Here is a 21414-nt window from a genome sequence, read left to right as displayed (position 1 = left end):
CAACAAGCAGAGAATTTCTCCCCAAATAGCCCGTTCTGACTTTTCCAGACCGCGGCACTTTTAAAACGAGAGGTAGACGCCCACTCTCCTGCCCAGAAAATTAAAATTTGCAAACAAAAGACCCCTCCCCAGGGCAGAAAATCTCAGCCCCTCTTCACCTGACCTCCGCAGGTCTATCCTGACGGGAGCCCCCATCTCCCACCGCGAACCACCATCTCCCACCGCGAGCCGATTCCGCCACAGAGAAGCCAGAAGCATTAAAAAAAACCCCGACAGGTGTAAAATAAAAAACAGGATTTGTGCGCTGGAGCTGAAAAAAGGTTTTCCAGAGGCTAAAACTGCTCCTCTCCATTTTACCTGGAGAAAGAAAAAAAAAAGGCATTTGGTGAACACTGTGAAGGCGCAAGGATAACAGGTTAAGAGGCGTTCCCGGGGCGCACACCTTTTTCGCCGCGTGTAAACGGCAGGCGAGGCGCGCCGGAGCGCGCCGGGCTTGCAAATCCCTCTGCTGCAAGTCCAGAAGTGATTCCAGGGTGAATTGTGTCCCTTTCACATTCTCAAGAGGAAAAAAAGTTTCCAGCAGGAGGAGGAGGAGGAGGAGGAGAAGAAGATGATCCCGGAGTCCGGGCCAAAGCGAGGGCAGACGCGATACCAGTCTGGACGGCTTCAGCTCCGGGCTCAGCTGCCCCCTTGGTCGCTGGGCCGCGGAAGATCCGAGCAGCTGGCGGAGGAGAGATCCTTGATCATCTTCTGCTTCTTCCTCTGGATGAGTTTCCCTCCCGTGAAGCCCAGCACGCCGCCGCCCAACGCCGCCGCCAGTCCGGCCACTTTGAAGCCGGCCAGGAGCCCGATCGGCCCCCCGACGATTCCCCCCAGGAGGGCGCCGGCCACCGGGAGAGCAGCCAGCTTGTAGGTGGCAGCCTGGAAAAAAAAGAGAGGGGCAGAAAAAGAGGGTCGTTTGAAGAGCATCATCAGGCAAGCTCACCCTCTGCCTGGCTCCAGCAGTCCTGCGGGAATTGGAGACGAGCAGGAAATCGGTGGCCGGTCACCTCTGGACACGGGAAGGAAGCGGATAGAGAACGGAGGGGTCTCTCGTTGTTCACACAGGCCAGCAACACCCTTTGACTCAGAAGAGCCCTGGCTGCAGCCCCAAAGAGGGAAGAAATCGACCGGAGAGAATATTCGTATCTCAGGGATGAATGGCGGGGGTCCCGGGTGCCCTCCGAGCTGGGTGATTTTTATGCAGACCTTTCATGCAGACTCAACTAGGGAATGTCATCAGTGCTACAAGGGAGTGGGGTGTGGGGTTTGAAGGAGGAGGAGGAGGAGGAGGAGGAGGAGGAGGAGGAGGAGGAGGAGACGACGACTGTGGGGTCCCTGGTGTTCTCTGAGCTTGGCTGTTTTCTTGCGGACGTTTCGTGACCCAACTAGGGAATGTCATCAGTGCTAGAAGGGAATAGGGTCTGTGGAGAGGAGGAAGAGCAGGAGGAGGAGCAGGAGCTGTAAGCCGAGGACTGCCTGTAAAGGAGTCTCTGGGTGAGCGATACGGATCCATGACTGGTTTTTTAAATGATTTGATGTTTTTTTTAAAATCTTTGACTGGCAGCCGCTTATAACACTGAAAAAACGGGCGGCTAGACGAACATTTTACATAAATAAATGAATAAGATAGGAATCCGCGGGCAGGCCTGGGGCAGAGGGCGGCTGGCAATGCTCGTGGATACGCTGGCCCAAACGCGCCAAGACCGACTGGGTCCTGTTAGCAGGAGTAGCTAATTTGAGTCCTCCCAGCTGGCGACCGGAGAGCAGTTGTTGCAGACGCACCTTGGATAAGTTCCTGGTTCCCTCTTCCACGTTGGCGACGGCACTGCAGACGTTCTCTTCGATCCGGTCCACCTTCTCCTGCTGGGTCTACAAGCAAAGCACGGACTCGTTTATTTATGGAGCGTATGGCACATAAAAATAATGATGATGATGATAATAAAGTTGGAAGAGACCTTGGAGGTCTTCTAGTCCAGCCCCCTGCTCAGGCAGGAAACCCTATAGTTCCTCCTGCTTGAGCAGGGGGCTGGACTAGAAGATCTAGTCCAGCCTAGACTAGTTTAATGAAGAGAAGGACAAGGGGAGACATGATAGCAGTCTTCCAATATCTCAGGGGCTGCCCCAAAGAAGAGGGAGTCAAGCTATTCTCCAAAGCCCCTGAAGGCAGGACAAGAAGCAATGGATGGAAACTGACCAAGGAGAGAAGCAACCTAGAACTAAGGAGAAACTTCCTGACAGTCAGAACAATTAACCAGTGGAACAACCTGCCTCCAGAAGCGGTGAATGCTCCAACACTGGACGTTTTTAAGAAGAGACTGGACAGCCATTTGTATGAAATGGTCTAGGGCTTCCTGCATGAGCGGGGGGTTGGACTAGATGACCTCCAAGGTCCCTTCCAACTTTATCATCATCATCATCATCATCATCATCATCATCATCATCATTATTATTATTATCATCACCACTACTACTACTACTACTACTACTACTATCTCCAAGGTCCCTTCCAGCTCTATTCTATTATATTCTATTCTATTCTAATCTGGGGGATTCTGGGAGTTGAAATCCACAAGTTTTAAAGTTGCCAAAGTTGGACTCCTTTGTCTAGGCCAGGGGTAGGCAACCTTGGCCCTTTTATGACTGGTGGACTTCAACTCCCAGAATTCCTGAGCCAGCCATGCTGAGGGGAAAGGGAGAGGTTTCCAAGCTGAGCCGTGCTGGCTCAGGAATTCTGGGAGTTGAAGTCCACGAGTCATAAAACAGCCAAGGCCTAGAGTAGGGGTAGGCAACCTTGGCTCTTTTATGACTCGTGGACTTCAACTCCCAGAATTCCTGAGCCAGCCATGCTGAGGGGAAAGGGAGAGGTTTCCAAGCTGAGCCGTGCTGGCTCAGGAATTCTGGGAGTTGAAGTCCACGAGTCATAAAACAGCCAAGGCCTAGAATAGGGGTAGGCAACCTTGGCTCTTTTATGACTCGTGGACTTCAACTCCCAGAATTCCTGAGCCAGCCATGCTGAGGGGAAAGGGAGAGGTTTCCAAGCTGAGCCATGCTGGCTCGGGAATTCTGGGAGTTGAAGTCCACGAGTCATGAAGGGGCCAAGGTGGCCTACCCCTGGCCTAGCCAGCGAAAGGATCATGGAATGACTGCGCAAACTGCAAATATTGCCGAGATGTTGACATTTCCCCCTTTAAATTATCATTTTACCTGGCAGAGAATATTAAAGCTTTTGGGGACCCTGACAGAAAACCAGTTAAGATTCTGGTTCTCTTGTGGTAGAATCCAGAGAAAAATAAGAGAAACAATCTTTGCTCTACTTACATTAACAAGCAGGGAGAACTCAGTCACCAGAGTGCTAAGTTCAATCAGGTCCTAAAGAAAACACCAAAATGTTAATACCTCGGTTTGTTTTTCTTTTATTCTATTTTTTTTTAGTTTATCAAAATATAATATAAATACAAAATACAAAAGAAAATAATGAGGGGGGGGAGAAGGGGAGGAGAAGTAAAAGAGAAAAATGTGTAGGATAAAAGGGAAAAAGAAAAAAGTAACAGCATTAACTTCTGGCTCTTTTTAAAAGTGCAGTAGAATAAGATAATAAGATACTACGTCAACTTTTTACTTTTACATCATAATATATATACTAGCCATTTTTATAACAACAAACCTGTTTAACCGGCAAAACCAAAATTTCATTTTTTCCCCCACCTCAAGCACGAAGGCCAAAAGCAGTTTCCAAACAGAAACAAAATCAAATGTATTTTTTTTCTTTTATCAAAGCAGTCCATTTATCCCTCTCGGCTAACTCCATCAACTTTTGCAGCCCTTCGTCCGTTGTGGGAACCAAAGTCTCCTTCCATTTTTGTCCGTAAAGTAATCTTGCTGCAGTCAACATATATAACATCAAAATCCCAAAATTTTCCCCCCGAAGTCTTTTTCCATTGTAAACCCAAAAGAAAACTCTCTGGATTTATCTTTATGTTCACTTTGTGAATCTTCTGTATTAAGATGTGAATCCTACTCCAATATTTCTTTGCTTTGTCACACGTCCACCATAAACGATACAAAGTCCCTTCTTTACATTTGCATTTCCACCATTCAGTTAAGATATCAGTTAAAATCACATTCAGTTAAAATCACATTCAGTTAAAATAACATTCAGTTAGTATAGGTTCTCCAGCTTGAGTAGGGGGCTGGACTAGAAGACCTCCAAGGTCCCTTCCAGCTCTATTCTATTCTATTCTATTCTATTCTATTCTATTCTATTGTATCCCATAATTCTATTCTATTCTATCCCATAATTCTATTCTATCCCATAATTCTATTCTATTCTATCCCATAATTCTATTCTATCCCATAATTCTATTCTATTCTATTCTATTTCATTCTATTCTGTATTCTGTATTGTTCTATTCTATTAAATTCTATTCTATTGTATCCCATAATTCTATTCTATCCCATAATTCTATTCTATTCTATTCTATTTCATTCTATTCTGTATTTTGTATTGTTCTATTCTATTAAATTCTATTCTATTCTATCCCATAATTCTATTCTATTCTATCCCATAATTCTATTCTATTCTATTCCATTCTATTCTATTTCTTATTCTATTCTATTCTGTTCTATTCTATCCCATAATTCTATTCTATTCTATTCTATTCTATTCTATTCCATTCTATTTCTTATTCTATTCTATTCCATTCTATTCTATTTTTTTATTCTATTCTATTCTATTCTATTCTATTCTATTCTATCCTATCCTATCCCATAATTCTATTCTATTCTATTCCATTCTATTTCTTATTCTATTCTATTCTATTCTATCCCATAATTCTATTCTATTCTATTTCATTCTATTCTATTTCTTATTCTGTTCTGTTCTATTTTATTCTATTCTGTATTTATATTCTGTATTCTGTTCTATTCTATTCTATTCTATTCTATTCTATTCCATTGTATCCCATAATTGTAGTCTGTTCTATCCCATAATTCTAGTCTATCCCATAATTCTATTCTATTCTATTCTATTCTATTTCATTCTATTCTATTTCTTATTCTATTCTATTCTATTCTATTCTGTAATTAAATTCTATTCTATTCTATTCTAAAAATAACTTTATGCATTCTTGACAACTTATCCGGTGTTAAATACCAACGATACATCATTGCTTTAAATTATAATTTAGTGTAAACTTTAGACCTTTCGTTCAGCAAAACGTCCCTTGTCCTAATAAGACATTTTAAAATGAACACCCTGTTTGAAAAGAAAATTATGATGGGATGTGCAAATTACCTCTTCTAACACCTCCCAGGATTCCGCAGCATTTTGATCCTGGGGGATTTCTGGCAACGGAGCAAAAATCTGGCTAAGGGAATTTTCTCCGTCTTCAGCGTTAGAGAAGGTTTCTGAAGGAAAAGAGCGTGGAAGTCAGTGAGTGCGCTATCAACACTGCAAGACAGGAAATAAATGTACGCACAGACACAACCACATCTAAAAACCATTACACAACTACAGCTCTGGACAATGGATTTTATAAAGCATGCCCACCCCAAGGAAAAATACTGTTTTCCCTATTTCTTTTCTTTACTCTTTCTTTCTTTCTTTCTTTCTTTCTTTCTTTCTTTCTTTCTTTCTTTCTTTCTTTCTTTCTTTCTTTCTCTCTCTCTCTCTCTCTCTCTCTCTCTCTCTCTCTCTCTCTCTCCTTCTTCTTCTTCTTCTTCTTCTTCTTCTTCTTTCTTCTTCTTCTTCTTCTTTCTTCTTTCTTCCATATCGATTATCGGACATTGGCGATCCTGTTTTTATCAGCAGCCGCACGAAAAAGTGCTGCTGGGTTTTGTCCAAACCGGTCCCTGAGATTTTGAAGCCACAATGTTCTTCTTCTTCTGCCTGGACCTCGTTTGCCTTCCATCTTTCCCTGGAGGGTTAAATGGAGCACGCCGTATTTTTCTGGGTGTCGCATCACATGTCCGAAATATTCTAATTTTCGTTTTTTAATTGCTTTGATGATTTCCCTGGGCTTTTCCAGGCGGCTTATCCCCTCCTCATTTCTGATCCTGTCCACCCAGCTTCTACGTAACAGCCGCCTGTCAGTCCACATTTCAAATGCTTCCGGTCTCTTCAGGTGGCCTTGTGTCAGAGACCCACTCTCTACTCCATGGAGCAGGATAGAAAAAAATAGGGCATCTGACAAGCCTGACTTTCAATCTTCTTTTCTTTAGACTAGCCAAACCCAAGTCCGGCAGCCGTTCTTCGTATGTTTTAGTCTCCAGGCTTTGGATCATCCTAGTTGCTCTTCTCTGAATTTTCTCCAAACTCTCAACATCTTTTTTGTAATATGGTGACCAAAATTGGCTGCAGTATTCCAGGTGTGGCCTCACTAGGGTTTTATAAAGTGGTATTAATACCTCGCGTGATCTTGATTCTGTGCCTCTGTTTATACAAGTATATTTATATACTTATAAGTATATATACCCTTATTCTATAATACTTATAGAATTCTCTGAAGGCAGGACAAGAAGCAACGGATGGAAACTGATCAAGGAGAGAAGCAACCTGGAACTAAGGAGGAACTTCCTGACAGTTAGAACAATTAACCTGTGGAACAACCTGCCTCCAGAAGCAGTGAATGCTCCAACACTGGAAGTTTTTAAGAAGAAGAGACTGTACAGCCACTTGTCCAGGGTAGTATAGGGTTTTCTGCTTGGGCAAAAAGTTGGACTAGAAGACCTCCAAGGTCCCTTCCAACATTATATATATATATATGTATATATAATGTATATATGTATATGTATATATATAATAGTTACTGCTGGCTGGGGAATTGCATGCACCTTAAAGTAGCCAAAGCTGGAAAACCCTGGAAATACAGGTAGTTCTCAACTTCACAATTGAGCTCAAAATTGCTGACAGTTGTTAAATAATAATAAGCCCAGGATAAAAAAAAAATTGAATAAATAAATAAATAAACAGTACCTGCTCCGATGGTGGTAGAGCGGGTCAAAGCAGCCGATGAGGCGGCCTCCTGCTCTCTGAAATGTCTTTTCAGCACTTCGGCGGACTCCGAATGCAGCTGCAAAAATTCTTGTACGGCCAACGAAGCATCCACTTTCACGGGATCAATCATTCTCTGCAAAGTCAGCATATCTTCCTTCCGGACCCGGGAACAAAGGTTCTCCATCTCTCGGATATTTGCTCGCAGCTGCTGTAATGTTTGAAAAAAAGGACTCCTCCGTTTTACTTCGGTTAGGCCTCAATTGCCAATCAGGCTAGATACAAAAAAACAACAACCCAGAATTCTATTTATTATATCTATAATATAATTGCCGACTGGGGAATTCTGGGAGTTGAAGTCCATGCATCTTACACTAGCCCACGGGTAGGCAACCTTGGCTCTTTTATGACTCGTGGACTTCAACTCCCAGAATTCCTCAGCCAGCATGGGGAACCATGGCTCTTTTGACTCGTGAACTTCAACTCCCAGAATTCCTCAGCCAGCATGGGGAACCATGGGCCTTTTATGACTCGTGGACTTCAACTCCCAGAATTCCTGAGCCAGCATGGGGAACCATGGGCCTTTTATGACTCGTGGACTTCAACTCCCAGAATTCCTGAGTTAGCATGGCTGGGTTCAGGAATTCTGGGTATTGAAGTCCACCAGTCATAAAAGAGCCAAGGTTCCCTACTTCTGCATTAGCCAAAGTTGGGACACCCTGAAATACAGGTAGTCCTCAACTTACGAACACAACTCAGCTCAAGTTGTTCAGCGGGTTTTGCCCCATTTTACGCCTTTCTTGCTACGGTCGTTAAGCGAATCACTGCAGTTAGTAACCCGGTTGTTAAGTGAATCTGGCTTCCTCCATCGACTTTGCTTGTCAGAAGGATGCAAAAGAGGATCACGTGACCCTGCGGGGACGCGGCAGCCGTCGTAAATATGAACCAGTTGCAAAGTGTCTGAATTTTGACCACGTGACCGTGGAGGATGCTGCGACCGTCTTAAGTGTGAAAAACGGTCGTAAGTCACTTTTTCCGGTGCTGCTGTAATGCACTGGCTGGGGAATGCTGGGAGTTGAAGTCCATGGGTGTCTTAAAAGTGGCTAAAGTTTTGAATGTAATTAAGAGACGGATAAGCTAAAAATCTATTGATAAACGTAATAATGATGTTTTTATTGAGTTGATATAATTAGAAACGTACTGGCCTGAATACGAGACAGTAAATGTTAAGGGGAAAAAGAGAAGAAATATCTGATGTTGCAACCTGAGATTTGCACTAAAGATTTTGTTATGGAACTACTGATTAACCCAGTCACCACGCTGCTTTTTAAAATACTGAAATGTAAAATTGTAAAATTAATAAAATATTATTTTTAAAAAAGTGACTAAAGTTGGAAAATCCTAAAATAGACTAAAAAGGGCTCGAAAGCATTAAGCCCAGATGGAGGAACCCCACGCTAGAGCAGTGTTCCCCAACCTTGGCAACTTTTAAGAAGTGTGGACTTTAATATTTCCCAGAATTCCCCCCAGACGGGCCAAACCTCTTAAAAGTTGCTGAGGTTGCCCCAAGACTCAGGAACGAGGCGGTTTATGTGTCTTTTAAAGAAATCCACGATGTAAAAAAGATGCGGAGACCCTAGAAAGAGGGCAGAGAAGAGCAGTAGAGATGATCAGGGGACTGGAGGCTAAAGCATATAAGGAACAGTTGCTGGAATTGGGTCTGTCTAGTTTAATGAAGAGAAGGACGAGGGGGGATATGAAAGCAGTCTTCCAGTATCTCAGGGGCTGCCCCAAAGAAGAGGGAGTCAAGCTATTCTCCAAAGCGCCTGAAGGCAGGACGAGAAGCAACGGGTGGAAACTGATCAAGGAGAGAAGCAACTTAGAACTAAGGAGAAACTTCCTGACAGTCAGAACAATTAACCAGTGGAACCACCTGCCTCCAGAAGCGGTGAATGCTCCAACACTGGAAGTTTTTAAGAAGAGACTGGACAGCCATTTGTCTGGAATGGTATAGGGTTTGCTGCCTGAGCAGGGGGTTGGACTAGATGACCTCCAAGGTCCCATCCAACTTTTTTATTATTATTATTATTATTATTATTATTATTATTATTATTAGCAGCAGCAGCAGCAGCAGCAGCAGCAGCAGCAGCAGCAACACAGGAGACTGGAGGCCAAAGCATATAAGGAACGGTTGCTGGAATTGGGTCTGTCTAGTTTAACAAAGAGAAGGACGAGGGGGGACATGATAGCAGCCTTCCAGTCTCTCAGGGGCTGCCCCAAAGAAGAGGGAGTCAAGCTATTCCCCAAAGCGCCTGAAGGCAGGACAAGAAGCAACGGATGGAAACTGATCAAGGAGAGAAGCAACCTGGAACTAAGGAGAAACTTCCTGACAGTGAGAACCATTAACCAGTGGAACCACCTGCCTCCAGAAGCGGTGAATGCTCCAACACTGGAAGTTTTTAAGAAGAGACTGGACAGCCATTTGTCCGAAATGGGATAGGGTCTCCTGCCTGAGCAGGGGGTTGGACTAGATGACCTCCAAGGTCCCTTCCAACTTTTTTATTATTATTATTATTATTATTATTATTATTATTATTATTATTATTATTATTATTATTATTATTATTATTATCATCATCATCATCATCATCATCATTATTATTATTAAATCCATCCGACACATAAAACAGGGGAGACGTTATCGCAGGTTTGCTTTCCCCAGAAAAATATTACCAAGGGGTTCATTTGCCCAGCATTCTGTCTTCTCCAGCGGACGTCTACGGCCGTCGTCCCCTTACCTGAACAGTACGCCCGGCATTGATATGTTCTTCGTGCAGTTTGTCCCACAGTCTGCACCTCTGATACTGCAAACAACAGAGAGCAGAGAACGTGGGGTGTCAAAAACACGGCATCTCATCTGGCACTGAGTCTAAATCACGCAAGGATTTTTATCGTCCCTTGTGAAAAATAAGGATGCTCTAAAGCAGAGCGCAAAGGGACATTTTTCAGCAGAGGTGTAAAATTATTTCTTTCTTTAATCACAGGTTGCCCATCTCAGTGACTCTGAATAGCCTACACTAGGGGTAGGCCACCTTGGCTCTTTTATGACTCGTGGACTTCAACTCCCAGAATTCCTGAGCCAGCCATGCTGAGGGGAAAGGGAGAGGTTTCCAAGCTGAGCCAGGCTGGCTCAGGAATTCTGGGAGTTGAAGTCCACGAGTCATGAGGGGGGCCATAGTTTCCCCATGCTGGCTGAGGAATTCTGGGAGTTGAAGTCCACCAGTCATCAAGGGGGCCATAGTTCCTCCATGCTGGCTGAGGAATTCTGGGAGTTGAAGTCCACGAGTCATGAAGGGGCCATAGTTCCCCCATGCTGGCTCAGGAATTCTGGGAGTTGAAGTCCACGAGTCATGAGGGGGGCCATAGTTTCCCCATGCTGGCTGAGGAATTCTGGGAGTTGAAGTCCACCAGTCATCAAGGGGGCCATAGTTCCTCCATGCTGGCTGAGGAATTCTGGGAGTTGAAGTCCACGAGTCATGAAGGGGCCTAGGCCTAGTACAGGGGTAGGCAACCTGGGCTTTTATGACTGGTGGACTTCAACTCCCAGAATTCCTGAGCCAGCCATGCTGAGGGGAAAGGGAGAGTTTCCAAGCTGAGCCAGGCTGGCTCAGGAATTCTGGGAGTTGAAATCCGCAAGTCATAAAAGAGCCGAGGTTGCCTACCCCTGGCCTACACAGTAATAACCAAGAATATATAAAAACCATTAAAACAACCAATTTATATTAATAGATTTAAAAACAACGGCAGGATATAAACAGGGAGCGTGCCGTTAGCTGTCATACCACTGGCTAAGGCTCTGCTCTATTAAGGGGTCCCCAAACTAGTTGACAAGCCATTATATCAACGGAGGCTGACATCAGATGTTCTTGCTTTGACAACAGATGGAGATGCAGCCATTTTCCTTCTTACGTTTTACTCTTAGAATTAGAGTTAGAATTAGATGATACTGGGGGGGGGAGGAGGAGAAATGTGCATGGGAGTTTAGCTAGACATAACAATGCTTAACCTAGTGTGAGAACCAAGGTTATTGAAATAAGAGATGATAAGAATTGAGAGCCTGCATTTCAAACTAATTGGAGAATGTGATTTATGACAGTTAACTAGAGGAGGGAATTGTGCTTTGATATTATGTGCTCAGGGGAGGGGAATTCAGATTTTGGCTTGGCCTATGTACGTGCTGATGCTATGCTACTCGATTAAAGGTTCTTTAAGGTAAACAAGGCCTCGAAGTTCTTTTGAAGAGTTTCATCTGTCGGAACCAGGACACATTATTTAAGGAACCCCAACAGGGTTGGGCCCAGCCTCACCTGGAGAGAAGTGATGTTCTACAAGGCAGGGCCCCAATACAGGTAGTCCTTATCTTATAACCACAATGAAGTCCCCAATTTCCATAACTAAACAAGGCGTTCTGAGTTTTGCCCCGTTTTACAACCTCTCTCCCCACGGTTGTTAAGTGAATTCCTGCATCTGTCGTTAGTCACAAGCTTGTTAAGTGAATCTGGCTTCCCCATTGACAGAAGGTTGTAAAAGGGTTAGAAGGCAGTACTTCGGCTGACTGGTGGCTGCCAGCAGTTTGGTAGTTCGAATCTCACCGGCTCAAGGTCGACTCGGCCTTCGCTCCTTCCGAGGTCGGTAAAATGAGGACTCAGATTGTTGGGGGCCAAATAGGCTGACTCTGTAAACCGCTTAGAGAGGGCTGTAAAGCTCTGTGAAGATGTATATTAGTCTGAGTACTATTGCGAAGGAAGGAAGGAAGGAAGGAAGGAAGGAAGGAAGGAAGGAAGGAAGGAAGGAAGGAAGGAATAGAATAGAATAGAATAGAATAGAATAGAATAGAATAGAATAGAAGCTGGAAGGGACCTTGGAGGTCTTCTAGTCCAGCCCCCTGCTTAAGCAGAAGGAAGGAAGGAAAGGAAGGAAGGAAGGAAGGAAGGAAGGAAGGAAGGAAGGAAGGAAGGAAATGTGAAGAAGGAAGGAAGCCGTGGTGATGCACAGGAGTTCAATCTTGACAAAGTTCAACGTTGACTCAGCCTTCCGTCCTTCCAAGGTCGGTAAAATGAGGACCCAACTTGTTGGGGGTGCAACAGGCTGACTGTAAACCCCTTAGAGAGGGCTGTACAAGCTCTGTGAAGATATATATTAGTCTGAGTGCTATTGCTTAGGAAGGATGGAAGGATGGATGGAAGGAAGGTAAGAAAGAAGGAAGGAAGGAAGGAGGGAGGGAAAGAGGGAGGGAGGAAGGAAGGAAGGAAGGAAGGAAGGAAGGAAGGAAGGAAGGAAGGAAGGAAGGAAGGAAGGAAACCGTGATGCTGCACAGGAGTTCAATCTTGACAAAGTTCAACGTTGACTCAGCCTTCCGTCCTTCCAAGGTCGGTAAAATGAGGACCCAACTTGTTGGGGGTGCAACAGGCTGACTGTAAACCCCTTAGAGAGGGCTGTACAAGCTCTGTGAAGCAGTATAGAAGTCTAAGTGCTATTATTGCTATTGCTATCGCATGACCCCGGGACGCTGCAACTGTCATAAATACAAGCCAGTTACCAAGCATCTGAATTTTGATGACGTGATCCTGGAGATGCTGCAATGGTCACGAGTGTGAAAACTGGTCATAAGTCACGTTGTAGCTTCAAACGGTCACTAAACAAATGGCTGTGAGTCAAGGACCCCCTGTACAAAACTGTTCCTCTTAGGCCCTGCCTGACAACATTCTCCAGTTTGCGGGACCCGCAACATGCATCTCCTGCCAGACCTTCTTAAGATTAATATATTTTTTTAAAAAAGAGAAAAAAATAACCTTCTCAATATTTATCTGATGTTTTCTTAATCGCTCCAGATCTGTGGGAATGGCAACTTTAATAAACTTCTGGATGGCAGGCTCCAGGCGACGCAAATTAACTTTTTCTTCATCTTTAGACATGGTTGGTGGTTTGATCCAGCACGGGGTGGCGCTTTTGTTACCTAGACACAATTTGAAGGATGATTTAAAGATTAGTACGATAGGAAATCATAGAATCACAGAATTGGTAAGTACCTCAGAGATTATCTAGTCCAAGGGTCTTCAAACTTGGCCCTTTGATGACTTGTGGACTTCAACTCCCAGAATTCCTCAGGCATTCTGGGAGTTGAAGTCCACCAGTCATCAAAGGTCCAAGTTTAAAGACCCCTGTCTTAAAGCATCCTGGCTGAGGAATTCTGGGAGTTGAAGTCCACAAGTCATCAAAGGGCCACGTTGGAAGACCCCTGATCTAGTCCAACCCCATTTGGTGCAGGACCTGTTAAAAGCATTTTAGATGGAGGGCTATTCAGTCTGGAATCTGAAAGGGGGGGGGGTCACCCTATTCTCCAAAGTACAAGAAGCAATTGATGGAAACTAATCAAGGAGAGAAACAACCTAGAAATTTCTTAATTCTCACCTGAAGGAAATTCCTCCTGACGTCTACTACTGCCCCCATTTCAGCCCCTGGTCCCAGGTCTTGCCCTCCCAGATAAGCACAGAACTTATCCAGCCTCTCCTCTCCTTGGCAACCTTTTAGATATCCCCAAACTGCCAACATCTCTCCTCCCCAAACGTCCCTTCTGCAGCAAACCTACCCAGGTCTTTTCCCTTTTCTTCAAAGGACCCGTTTCCAGGCCCTTCCCGCTCTTGAGCACCTTCGCTGAACTCCCTCCAGTGCGTTAGCGTCCTTTCTGCCCTGCAGTGTCCGGCGTCCGGGATTCCGAGTAAAACCTGGCCCAAAGAGAGCAGAATGGGAGAATCATTCCAAAGATCTGGACTCTATCATTCCTCTTCGTAGATCCTTAAATAACGTTTAAAAGATCCACTGCACAGTAGGCTCGCCGGAGCTGGTTCAGTCTCCTCCCCAGATTTCATGACAAGATTTTGGACAACAAGAAAGAAGAAACGCACAAGGGTTATTCGTAACTCAGGGTGGAACTGAGGGCTCCTTGGTGCTCTCTGAGCTTGTTTGGTTCCTTGCAGATATTTCATTTCCCAAACTAGATCATATGAATTTTAAATAGGGATAATTTTTAATGATTTTAATAAGAGACACAGCTACAAATATTTGGTTTTTAATTGGCTTTTATTGGGGAAATGTACTATGTTGTTTTAATATGCTGTGAGCCGCCCTGAGTCCCGTGGGGAGAAGGGCGGCATATAAGTCTTAAAAAATAAATAAATAAATAAATAAATATCATGGGAGGGGGGAGGAGGAGGAGAACAACTGGGATCCTTTATGCTCTCTGAGCTTGGTTGTTTTCTTGCAGACGTTTCATTACCCAACTAGGTAACATCATCAGTGTTAGAAGGGAGTGGGATTTGCAGAGATGGAGGAGGAGGAGGAGGAGGAGGAGGAGGAGGAATGCGAGGTCTTTGGTGCTCTCTGAGCTGAGTGGTTTTCTTGCAGACGTTTCATGACCCAACTAGGTAACATTATCCAGCCTAGAAAGGAATGGGGGGTGGGGGGAGGAGGAGGAGGACTGTGGGGTCCTTGATGCTCCCTGAGCTTGGTGATTTTCTTGCAGATGTTTCATTACCCAACTAGGGAACATCATCAGTGCTAGAAGGGAGTGGGGTTCATGGAGAGGAGGAGGAGGAGCAGGAGGAGGAGGAGGACTGTGAGATCCTTGCTGCTCTCTGAGCTTGGCTGTTTTCTTGCAGATGTTTCATGACCCATACTAGGTAACATCATCAGTGCTAGAAGGGTGAGGGGTTTGTGGAGAGGAGGAGGAGGAGGAGGAGGAGGAGGAGGAAAGGCCTGGGGGGTCCCTGGTGCTCTCTGAGCTGGGTTCTTTTCTTGCAGACATTTCATTACCCAAGTAGGAAACATCATCAGTGCTAGAAGGGAAGGGGTTGGGGGAGAGGAGGAGGAGAACAACTGTGGGGTCCTTGGTGCTCTCTGAGCTGGGTGGTTCATCCGGGCTAGAAAGGAATGGGGGGGGGGAGGAGTATGAGAAGGAGGAGGAGAAAGAGGAGGAGGAGACAATAATTGTGAAGTCCTTGCTGCTGAGCTGGGTTGTTTTCTTGCAGACATTTTATGACCCAACTAGGTAACATTATCAGCGCCAGTGGCGAGTGGGGTTTGTGAGGAGGAGGAGAAGGGGAGAGGAGGAGAAAGAGGAAGAGGAGAAAGAGGAAGAGTATGGGGGAGAGGAGGAGGAGGAGGACAACAACTGTGGGGTCCTTGGTACTCTCTGAGCTGGGTGGTTTTCTTGCAGACGTTTCATGACCCAACTAGGTAACATCATCAGTGCCAAAAAGGGGGGGTTGCGTAGGGGAGGACTTTGGGCTCAACAATGCTCACCGAGCTTGGCGGATTTCTTGCAGACATTTCCTGACCCATCCAGAGATGATCAGTGCTAGAAGGGAAATAGATTGGGGGGGGGAAGAGGAGGAGGAGAAGGAGGAAGAGAACTGTGGGATCCTTGATGTCCTCTTGGCTATTTGCTTGCAGACGTTTCCTGACCCCACTAGGTAACACCATCAGTGCTGGGAAGGGGTGTTGGGGGGGGACAGGAGAAGGAGGGAGACGACTTTGGGCAGGACTGGTGCTCTCTGGGCTTGGCTGTTTTCTTCCAGATGTTTAGCAAAGCTACAGTATATTCAATGGACTCTCTGGCTGGGACTATTATTTTACCTTTTGCTCCATTTTTAATTGTGGTTTTTTTGGACAGCTGTACGTGGTTGCCTGGGTGTGTGTTTGTTTTTTTTAAAACTCTTTCTGTTTGTTGTGAGCTGCCCAGAAGAAATGGTGAATGCATCAAATAAAGCAAACATATCAAAACCCAGAAATCAAACCGCTAAAGCCCCCACCGGACCTCTTTCTGCCTGCCAGGGATCTCCTGGTGGTCTCCCTTCCCAGCCCCGCTTCCCTTCCTGCCCGGCCAAGGGGATCCGGCGCGGGGTGGGGGCGGGCTCCCTGTCCCGGGGCACACCGGCCGCCTCCGCCTAGGAGGGGGGGGACTACAAATCCTCCCCCCAACCCCTCCCCCTGGGTGAGGGTGATGGGAGTTGTAGTCCCACACCTCTTGGGTGGGCGAATCTCCCCGTCCCTCGCCGGACTCACCTCGCCTCCGCCTCCTCGTCCTTCCCCCGGCGGCCCCTCCGGCGGCGGCCCCGCTTCGCCCTCCCCCTCCCCAAATTGCCTCCAACCCGGAAGAAAGAGAGGAAATAAACAGGAAAAGGCGGCGCCCCCCGCCCCTCTCGGACCATAGAGATCCCCCCAGAGCGTCGCTTCCACCAGCCGGAGGCGGGATTTCCGGTGCGCGTGAGCTGCGCCGCCCCCCTTGCCTGAGCACGTGATACTCAGCTGGGAAGATGGAGACATAATAAAGGGATAGAGAATAAAGCTAGATAAAGAAGAGATACATAATGAATGAAAGAAGGAATGGAGAGATAGATGCAGAGATAGTTACAGAGATCTAGATGGATGGATGGACAAAGAGAGATAATAAAGCTAGATATATTAGATAATAGATGAATGAATGAATGAATGAATGAATGAATGAATGAATGAATGAATGAAAGATACAGATAACTACAGAGATATGGATGGATGGACATAAAGAGATAGATAATAAAGCTAGACAAAGGATATATTAGATAATAGATGGATGGATGAATGTTAGATATAGATTGTTACAGAGATATGGATGGATGGACGGACAAAGAGATAGATAATAAAGCTAGATAAAGGATATATTAGATAATAGATGAATGAATGAATGAATGAATGAATGAATGAAAGATACAGATAATTACAGAGATATGGATGGATGGATGGATAGATGGACATAAAGAGATAGATAATAAAGCTAGACAAAGGATATATTAGATAGATAATAGATGGATGGATGAATGATAGATATAGATTGTTACACAGAGATATGGATGGATGGACAGACAAAGAGATAGATAATAAAGCTAGGTAAAGGATATATTAGATAATAGATGAATGAAAGAAAGAAAAAGATAGACACAGACTTACAGAGATATGGATAGATGGACATAAAGGTTAGATAATAAAGCTAAAAGGATATATTAGATAATAGATGAATGAATGAATGATAGATAAAGAGTTACAGAGATATGGATGGATGGATAGATGGACAAAGGGATAAATAAAGCTAGATAAAGGATATATTAAATAATAGAATGAATGAATGCAGAGATACAGAGATAGTTACAGAGATATAGATGGATGGGTAAAGAGATAGATAACAAAACTAGATAAAGGATATATTAGATAATAGATGAATGAATGAATGAATGAATGAATGAATGAATGAATGAATGAAGAATGGAAAAAGATCAGAGATGCAGAAATACAGAGATAGTGACAGAGATAGATGGATGGACAAAGAGATAGATAATAAAGCTAGATAAAGGATATATTACATAGATAAATGAATGAATGAATGATAAGATAGTTACAGAGATATGGATGATTGGATGGACATAAAGGGATAGATAATAAAGCTGGATAAAGGATATATTAGAGGAAAGAAGGAAGGAAGGAATGATACAGAGATACAGGTAGTTAAGGATATGGATGGATGGACATAAAGGGATAGATAATGAAGCTAGATAAAGGATATATGAGATAGATGAATGAGAGAGAGAGTGCAAAAGCGATAAATGATAGCTTGATAGATAATATATTGCCCATAATCTCCAGGGACTTTCCTTGTCTAGAAAAGGTGTTGAAAGACCCTGCCCCCCCCCCAATCCTGATCCAGCATTTTCCCCTCTGCCTGGCTCAGGAAAAGCTGGACTTGTCCTTCCCCTATTTAGTTCATTCTCCAAACAAGGAGGAACGGTCAGCAATGGAGAAACCCTGAAAGAACAGAGAACCATCTCAGAACAGGAAGAACACCCAAAGGTGCTTTTTTTTTTCAAAAGGCAACTGGACTTTCTTGTTTCTTCCTTGAAGACGCTTTCCTTCTCATTCCAGGAAGCTTCTTCGGTTCTGAAGTTGTAGTTGTATATTCTGAAGACCCGGATGAGAAGCGAAACATTTACCAGGAGAAAAAACCAAGAAAGTCCAGTTGTCTTTTGGAAAAAGTGCCTTGGGGACGACCCTGGCCTGGAGGACGGAGACTCTCCAGAGACAGAGGAAGCAAACTAACTGGGAGCAGCAAGGTGGAACAGTTAAGATGGCCGTGGCAGGGCAAGGGTGCAGGTGGACGCTCATGTGGTCAGTGTTTCTCTACCTCAGCAACTTTAGGCTGGGTGGACTTCAACTGCCAGATGTCCTGGTTCCGACAGAGGAAACTCTTCAAAAGAACTTCGAGGCATTTTTTTACCTTAAAGGATCTTTTATTCGAGTAGCATAATATCGGCACTTACCTAATCGAAGCCAAAAACTGAATTCCCCTCCCCTGGGCACATAGTATCAAAGCATAGTATCCTCCAATTAACAGTCATAAACACACTCCCCAATTAGCTTGAAGCCGCAGGCTTCCTCTCCAGCTCTCCAGCCCCCCAATTCTTTATCAGCTCTGATTTCAACAACCTTGATTCTCACCCTAGGTTTAATAATAATAATAAAGTTGGAAGAGACCTTGGAGATGATGATGATGATGATGATGATGATGATGATAATAGTAATAGTAATAATAATAAAATTGGAAGTGACCTTGGAGGTCATCTAGTAGTCCAACCCCCTGCTCAGGCAGGAAACCCTGTACCATTTCAGACAAAAGGCTGTCCAGTCTCTTCTTAAAAACTTCCAGGGTTGGAGCATTCACCGCTTCTGGAGGCAGGTTGTTCCACTGGTTAATTGTTCTAACTGTCAGGAAGTTTCTCCTTAGTTCCAGGCTGCTTCTCTCCTTGATGAGTTTCCATCCGTTGCTTCTTGTCCTGCCTTCAGGGGCTTTGGAGGATAGCTTGACTCCCTCTTCTTTGTGGCAGCCCCTGAGATACTGGAAGACTGCTATCATGTCCCCCCTCGTCCTTCTCTTCATTAGACTAGACATACCCAATTCCAGCAACCGTTCCTTATATGTTTTAGCCTCCAGTCCCCTGATCATCTTTGTTGCTCTTCTCTGCACTCTTTCTAGAGTTGTTGTCTTGTTAGTGTTGTTATGTCTATCTGGACTCTCAATTCACATCCCCCCTGCCCAGCATCATCTAACTCTAAAAGCAAAAGGAAAAAGATGGCTACATTTCCATCTATTGTCACTGCAAAAACATCCAACGTTAGCAGCGTTAACACCAGAATTCCCCAGCCAGCAATTCTGGGAATTGATATCCACACAGTTTAAACTTGTGGAGACTGAGCAACACTACAAGGCCAAATGGTGCAACCGCAGTCCCAAACCAGGGTTAGGGAGATGGTACAAACACCATTCCTTGGGCTTCACGGACGATAACATTATTACAGGCTGTCCTCTGCTTATGGCCACAACTGAGGCCAACGTTTCTGTCACTAAGCGAGACGTTCCTTAAGTGAATTTGGCCCCATCTTATGACCTGCCTTGTCACAGTTGCTAAGGCAATCACTGCAGTTGTTAAGTAACTCGGTTGAGTTACTTAAGTGGATCCGGCTTCCCTCGTTGGCTTGTAGGAAGATTACAAAAGGGGATCACGTCTTACACACGTACACACACACACACACACACACACACACAACCGGGACACTGCGACTGTCATAAATACAAGTCGGTTGCCAAGCCTCTGAATTTTGATCACGTGACCAAACGGTCATAAGTGTGAAAAGCCATGATAAGTTGCTTTTTTCTCTTATAACTTTGAACGGTCGCTAAATGAACTGTTGTAAGTCGAGGACTATCTGTAGTTCAGAGCTCTGCCGGGGTTGTTACTGAAGGCTTTCAAGTGCCTCCAGGTGCATTCTGGATTTTTTTTTTTACTTCCACCTAAGACAGGGGTAGGCCACCTTGGCTCTTTTAGGACTGGTGGACTTCAACTCCCAGAATTCCTGAGCCAGCCATGCTGAGGGGAAAGGGAGAGGTTTCCAAGCTGAGCCATGCTGGCTCAGGAATTCTGGGAGTTGAAGACCACCAGTCATAAAAGAGCCAAGGTTGCCTACCCCTGGTCTAGGACAATCAAGAGCATACAAGGGGGGGGTGCATTCCCCTTGACTGCCTTGAAGATGTTGAATAATCCAGCATCACCACTAAGCCGCCCTGAGTCCGCAAGGAGAAGGGCGGGATATAAATTTAATAATAAAATAAATAAATAAATAAATATGGAAATATGGGGGCTTATAGTCCCCAAAACCTGGACGATGCCAAACCCTGATTTGTTTGCAGAGGGACAACTATGGTGTGATGTATTTTCTCCCTTCTTTCCCCCCTTTATTGTATTGTAACAGAATAACAGAGCTGGAAGGCACCTTGGAGGCCATCTAGTCCAACCCCGTTCAGGCAGGAGACCCTATACCATTTCAGACTAATGGCTGTCCAGTCTCTTCTTAAAATCATCCAGTGTTGTATCATTTTTGCCTTTTTATTTTTGCAATTTGAACTCCTCATATTTTAAACCGAGTATTTTTTCCCCAAACATTATACCTAAGATTTGCTTTTTTTAATTTGATTAAACTCATGCAAAAATTCCACAACAAGGTAAAACGTTAGCCGTCCTGCCTTCTTAGAAATGAGGCCTTTGGGTTTATTAATATTTTTTAAAATCGAATCGTGAGAAATATGGAAGTTATAAGATTGTTTCTGGCTTTGGGGGGGGGCATTACAAGATTTAGAAGCGCAGGCTAAAAGTGAAAACATTTGATATTTGCATATACTCTCTTTCTCTCTCTCTTTTTCTTCCAAAGCTCCCAGTTGCATTAAATATATCCTGATTGTTCCCATTTATCTACAGGTTTTTATTCTCGATCTATTTTACAGCAACCGCAGAATCGACTTATTCAATATCTTCTGGTCTGACAGGATGTGGTAACGGTATAATTGATTTCTTCTCTTTATCTCTTGACAGGGCTTTCCTCATGTCTGTAAAAAAAAAACACGGGAACAAAATTACAAATTAGTTAACACAACCTACAATTTATAAAGTCCAGGGCAGCTGCAACAGCTGTCAACCCTCTGGAATGAGATTTTCCTCAAACATCCACACAATTTCCATCCTGAGGAGGTTCAGGGAGTTATTAAAGACCTGACCCCAGGGTAATCCCCAACTTACGACCAAACTGAGCTCAAAATTTCGGCTGCTAAGCAAAATTCGAGATACTTTTGCCGCACTTTATGACTCTTCTTGCCACAGTTAAAGTGCAGTTCAGTTAGTGACGTGGTTGTTCAGTGACTCTGCTTGTCAGAAGGTTGCAAAAGGGACGTGACCCCTGGGACGCTG

At 44.4% G+C, this 21414-nt stretch overlaps 2 protein-coding genes across 2 annotated transcripts in view; both read right to left on the bottom strand.

Annotated features, from left to right (window-relative positions):
* Window positions 1–678: 678 nt before the first annotated feature.
* STX17 (syntaxin 17) lies at window positions 679–13017 on the bottom strand. Its single transcript, XM_015828118.2, has 7 exons — window positions 12886–13017; window positions 9832–9897; window positions 7016–7244; window positions 5336–5448; window positions 3361–3411; window positions 1825–1911; window positions 679–921 (listed from the first exon to the last, which is right to left on the bottom strand). Exons 1-7 carry the CDS (start codon window positions 13006–13008, stop codon window positions 679–681), a joined length of 912 nt encoding a protein of 303 aa, XP_015683604.1. The 5' UTR covers window positions 13009–13017.
* A 7668-nt stretch (window positions 13018–20685) lies between these two features.
* Window positions 20686–21414, bottom strand: part of NAA20 (N(alpha)-acetyltransferase 20, NatB catalytic subunit) — a 4310-nt gene continuing 3581 nt past the window's right edge. Inside the window, exon 3 of the mRNA XM_015828117.1 lies at window positions 20686–21056. Within this exon, the coding sequence (XP_015683603.1) occupies window positions 20971–21056 (86 nt within the window). The 3' untranslated portion in view covers window positions 20686–20970. The remainder of the gene's footprint in view (window positions 21057–21414) is intronic.

This window comes from Protobothrops mucrosquamatus, unplaced genomic scaffold (genome assembly GCF_001527695.2).
Source record: "Protobothrops mucrosquamatus isolate PMUCROS unplaced genomic scaffold, P.Mucros_1.0 scaffold4255, whole genome shotgun sequence".
Taxonomy (NCBI): domain Eukaryota; kingdom Metazoa; phylum Chordata; class Lepidosauria; order Squamata; family Viperidae; genus Protobothrops; species Protobothrops mucrosquamatus.
The sequence above is the reverse complement of the archived record's forward strand: the minus strand, read 5'-3'. Positions and strand labels throughout refer to the sequence as shown.

Excerpts from the sequence above, each read along its gene's own strand:
- STX17 (XM_015828118.2), bottom strand. The coding sequence starts at position 13,008 with ATGTCTAAAGATGAAGAAAAAGTTAATTTGCGTCGCCTGGAGCCTGCC. Across the intron at positions 9,898-12,885 it reads ATCAGATAAATATTGAGAAG|TATCAGAGGTGCAGACTGTG; the intron begins GTTATTTTTTTC and ends TGTTGTTTGCAG. Across the intron at positions 7,245-9,831 it reads ATGCCGGGCGTACTGTTCAG|CAGCTGCGAGCAAATATCCG; the intron begins GTAAGGGGACGA and ends CAAACATTACAG.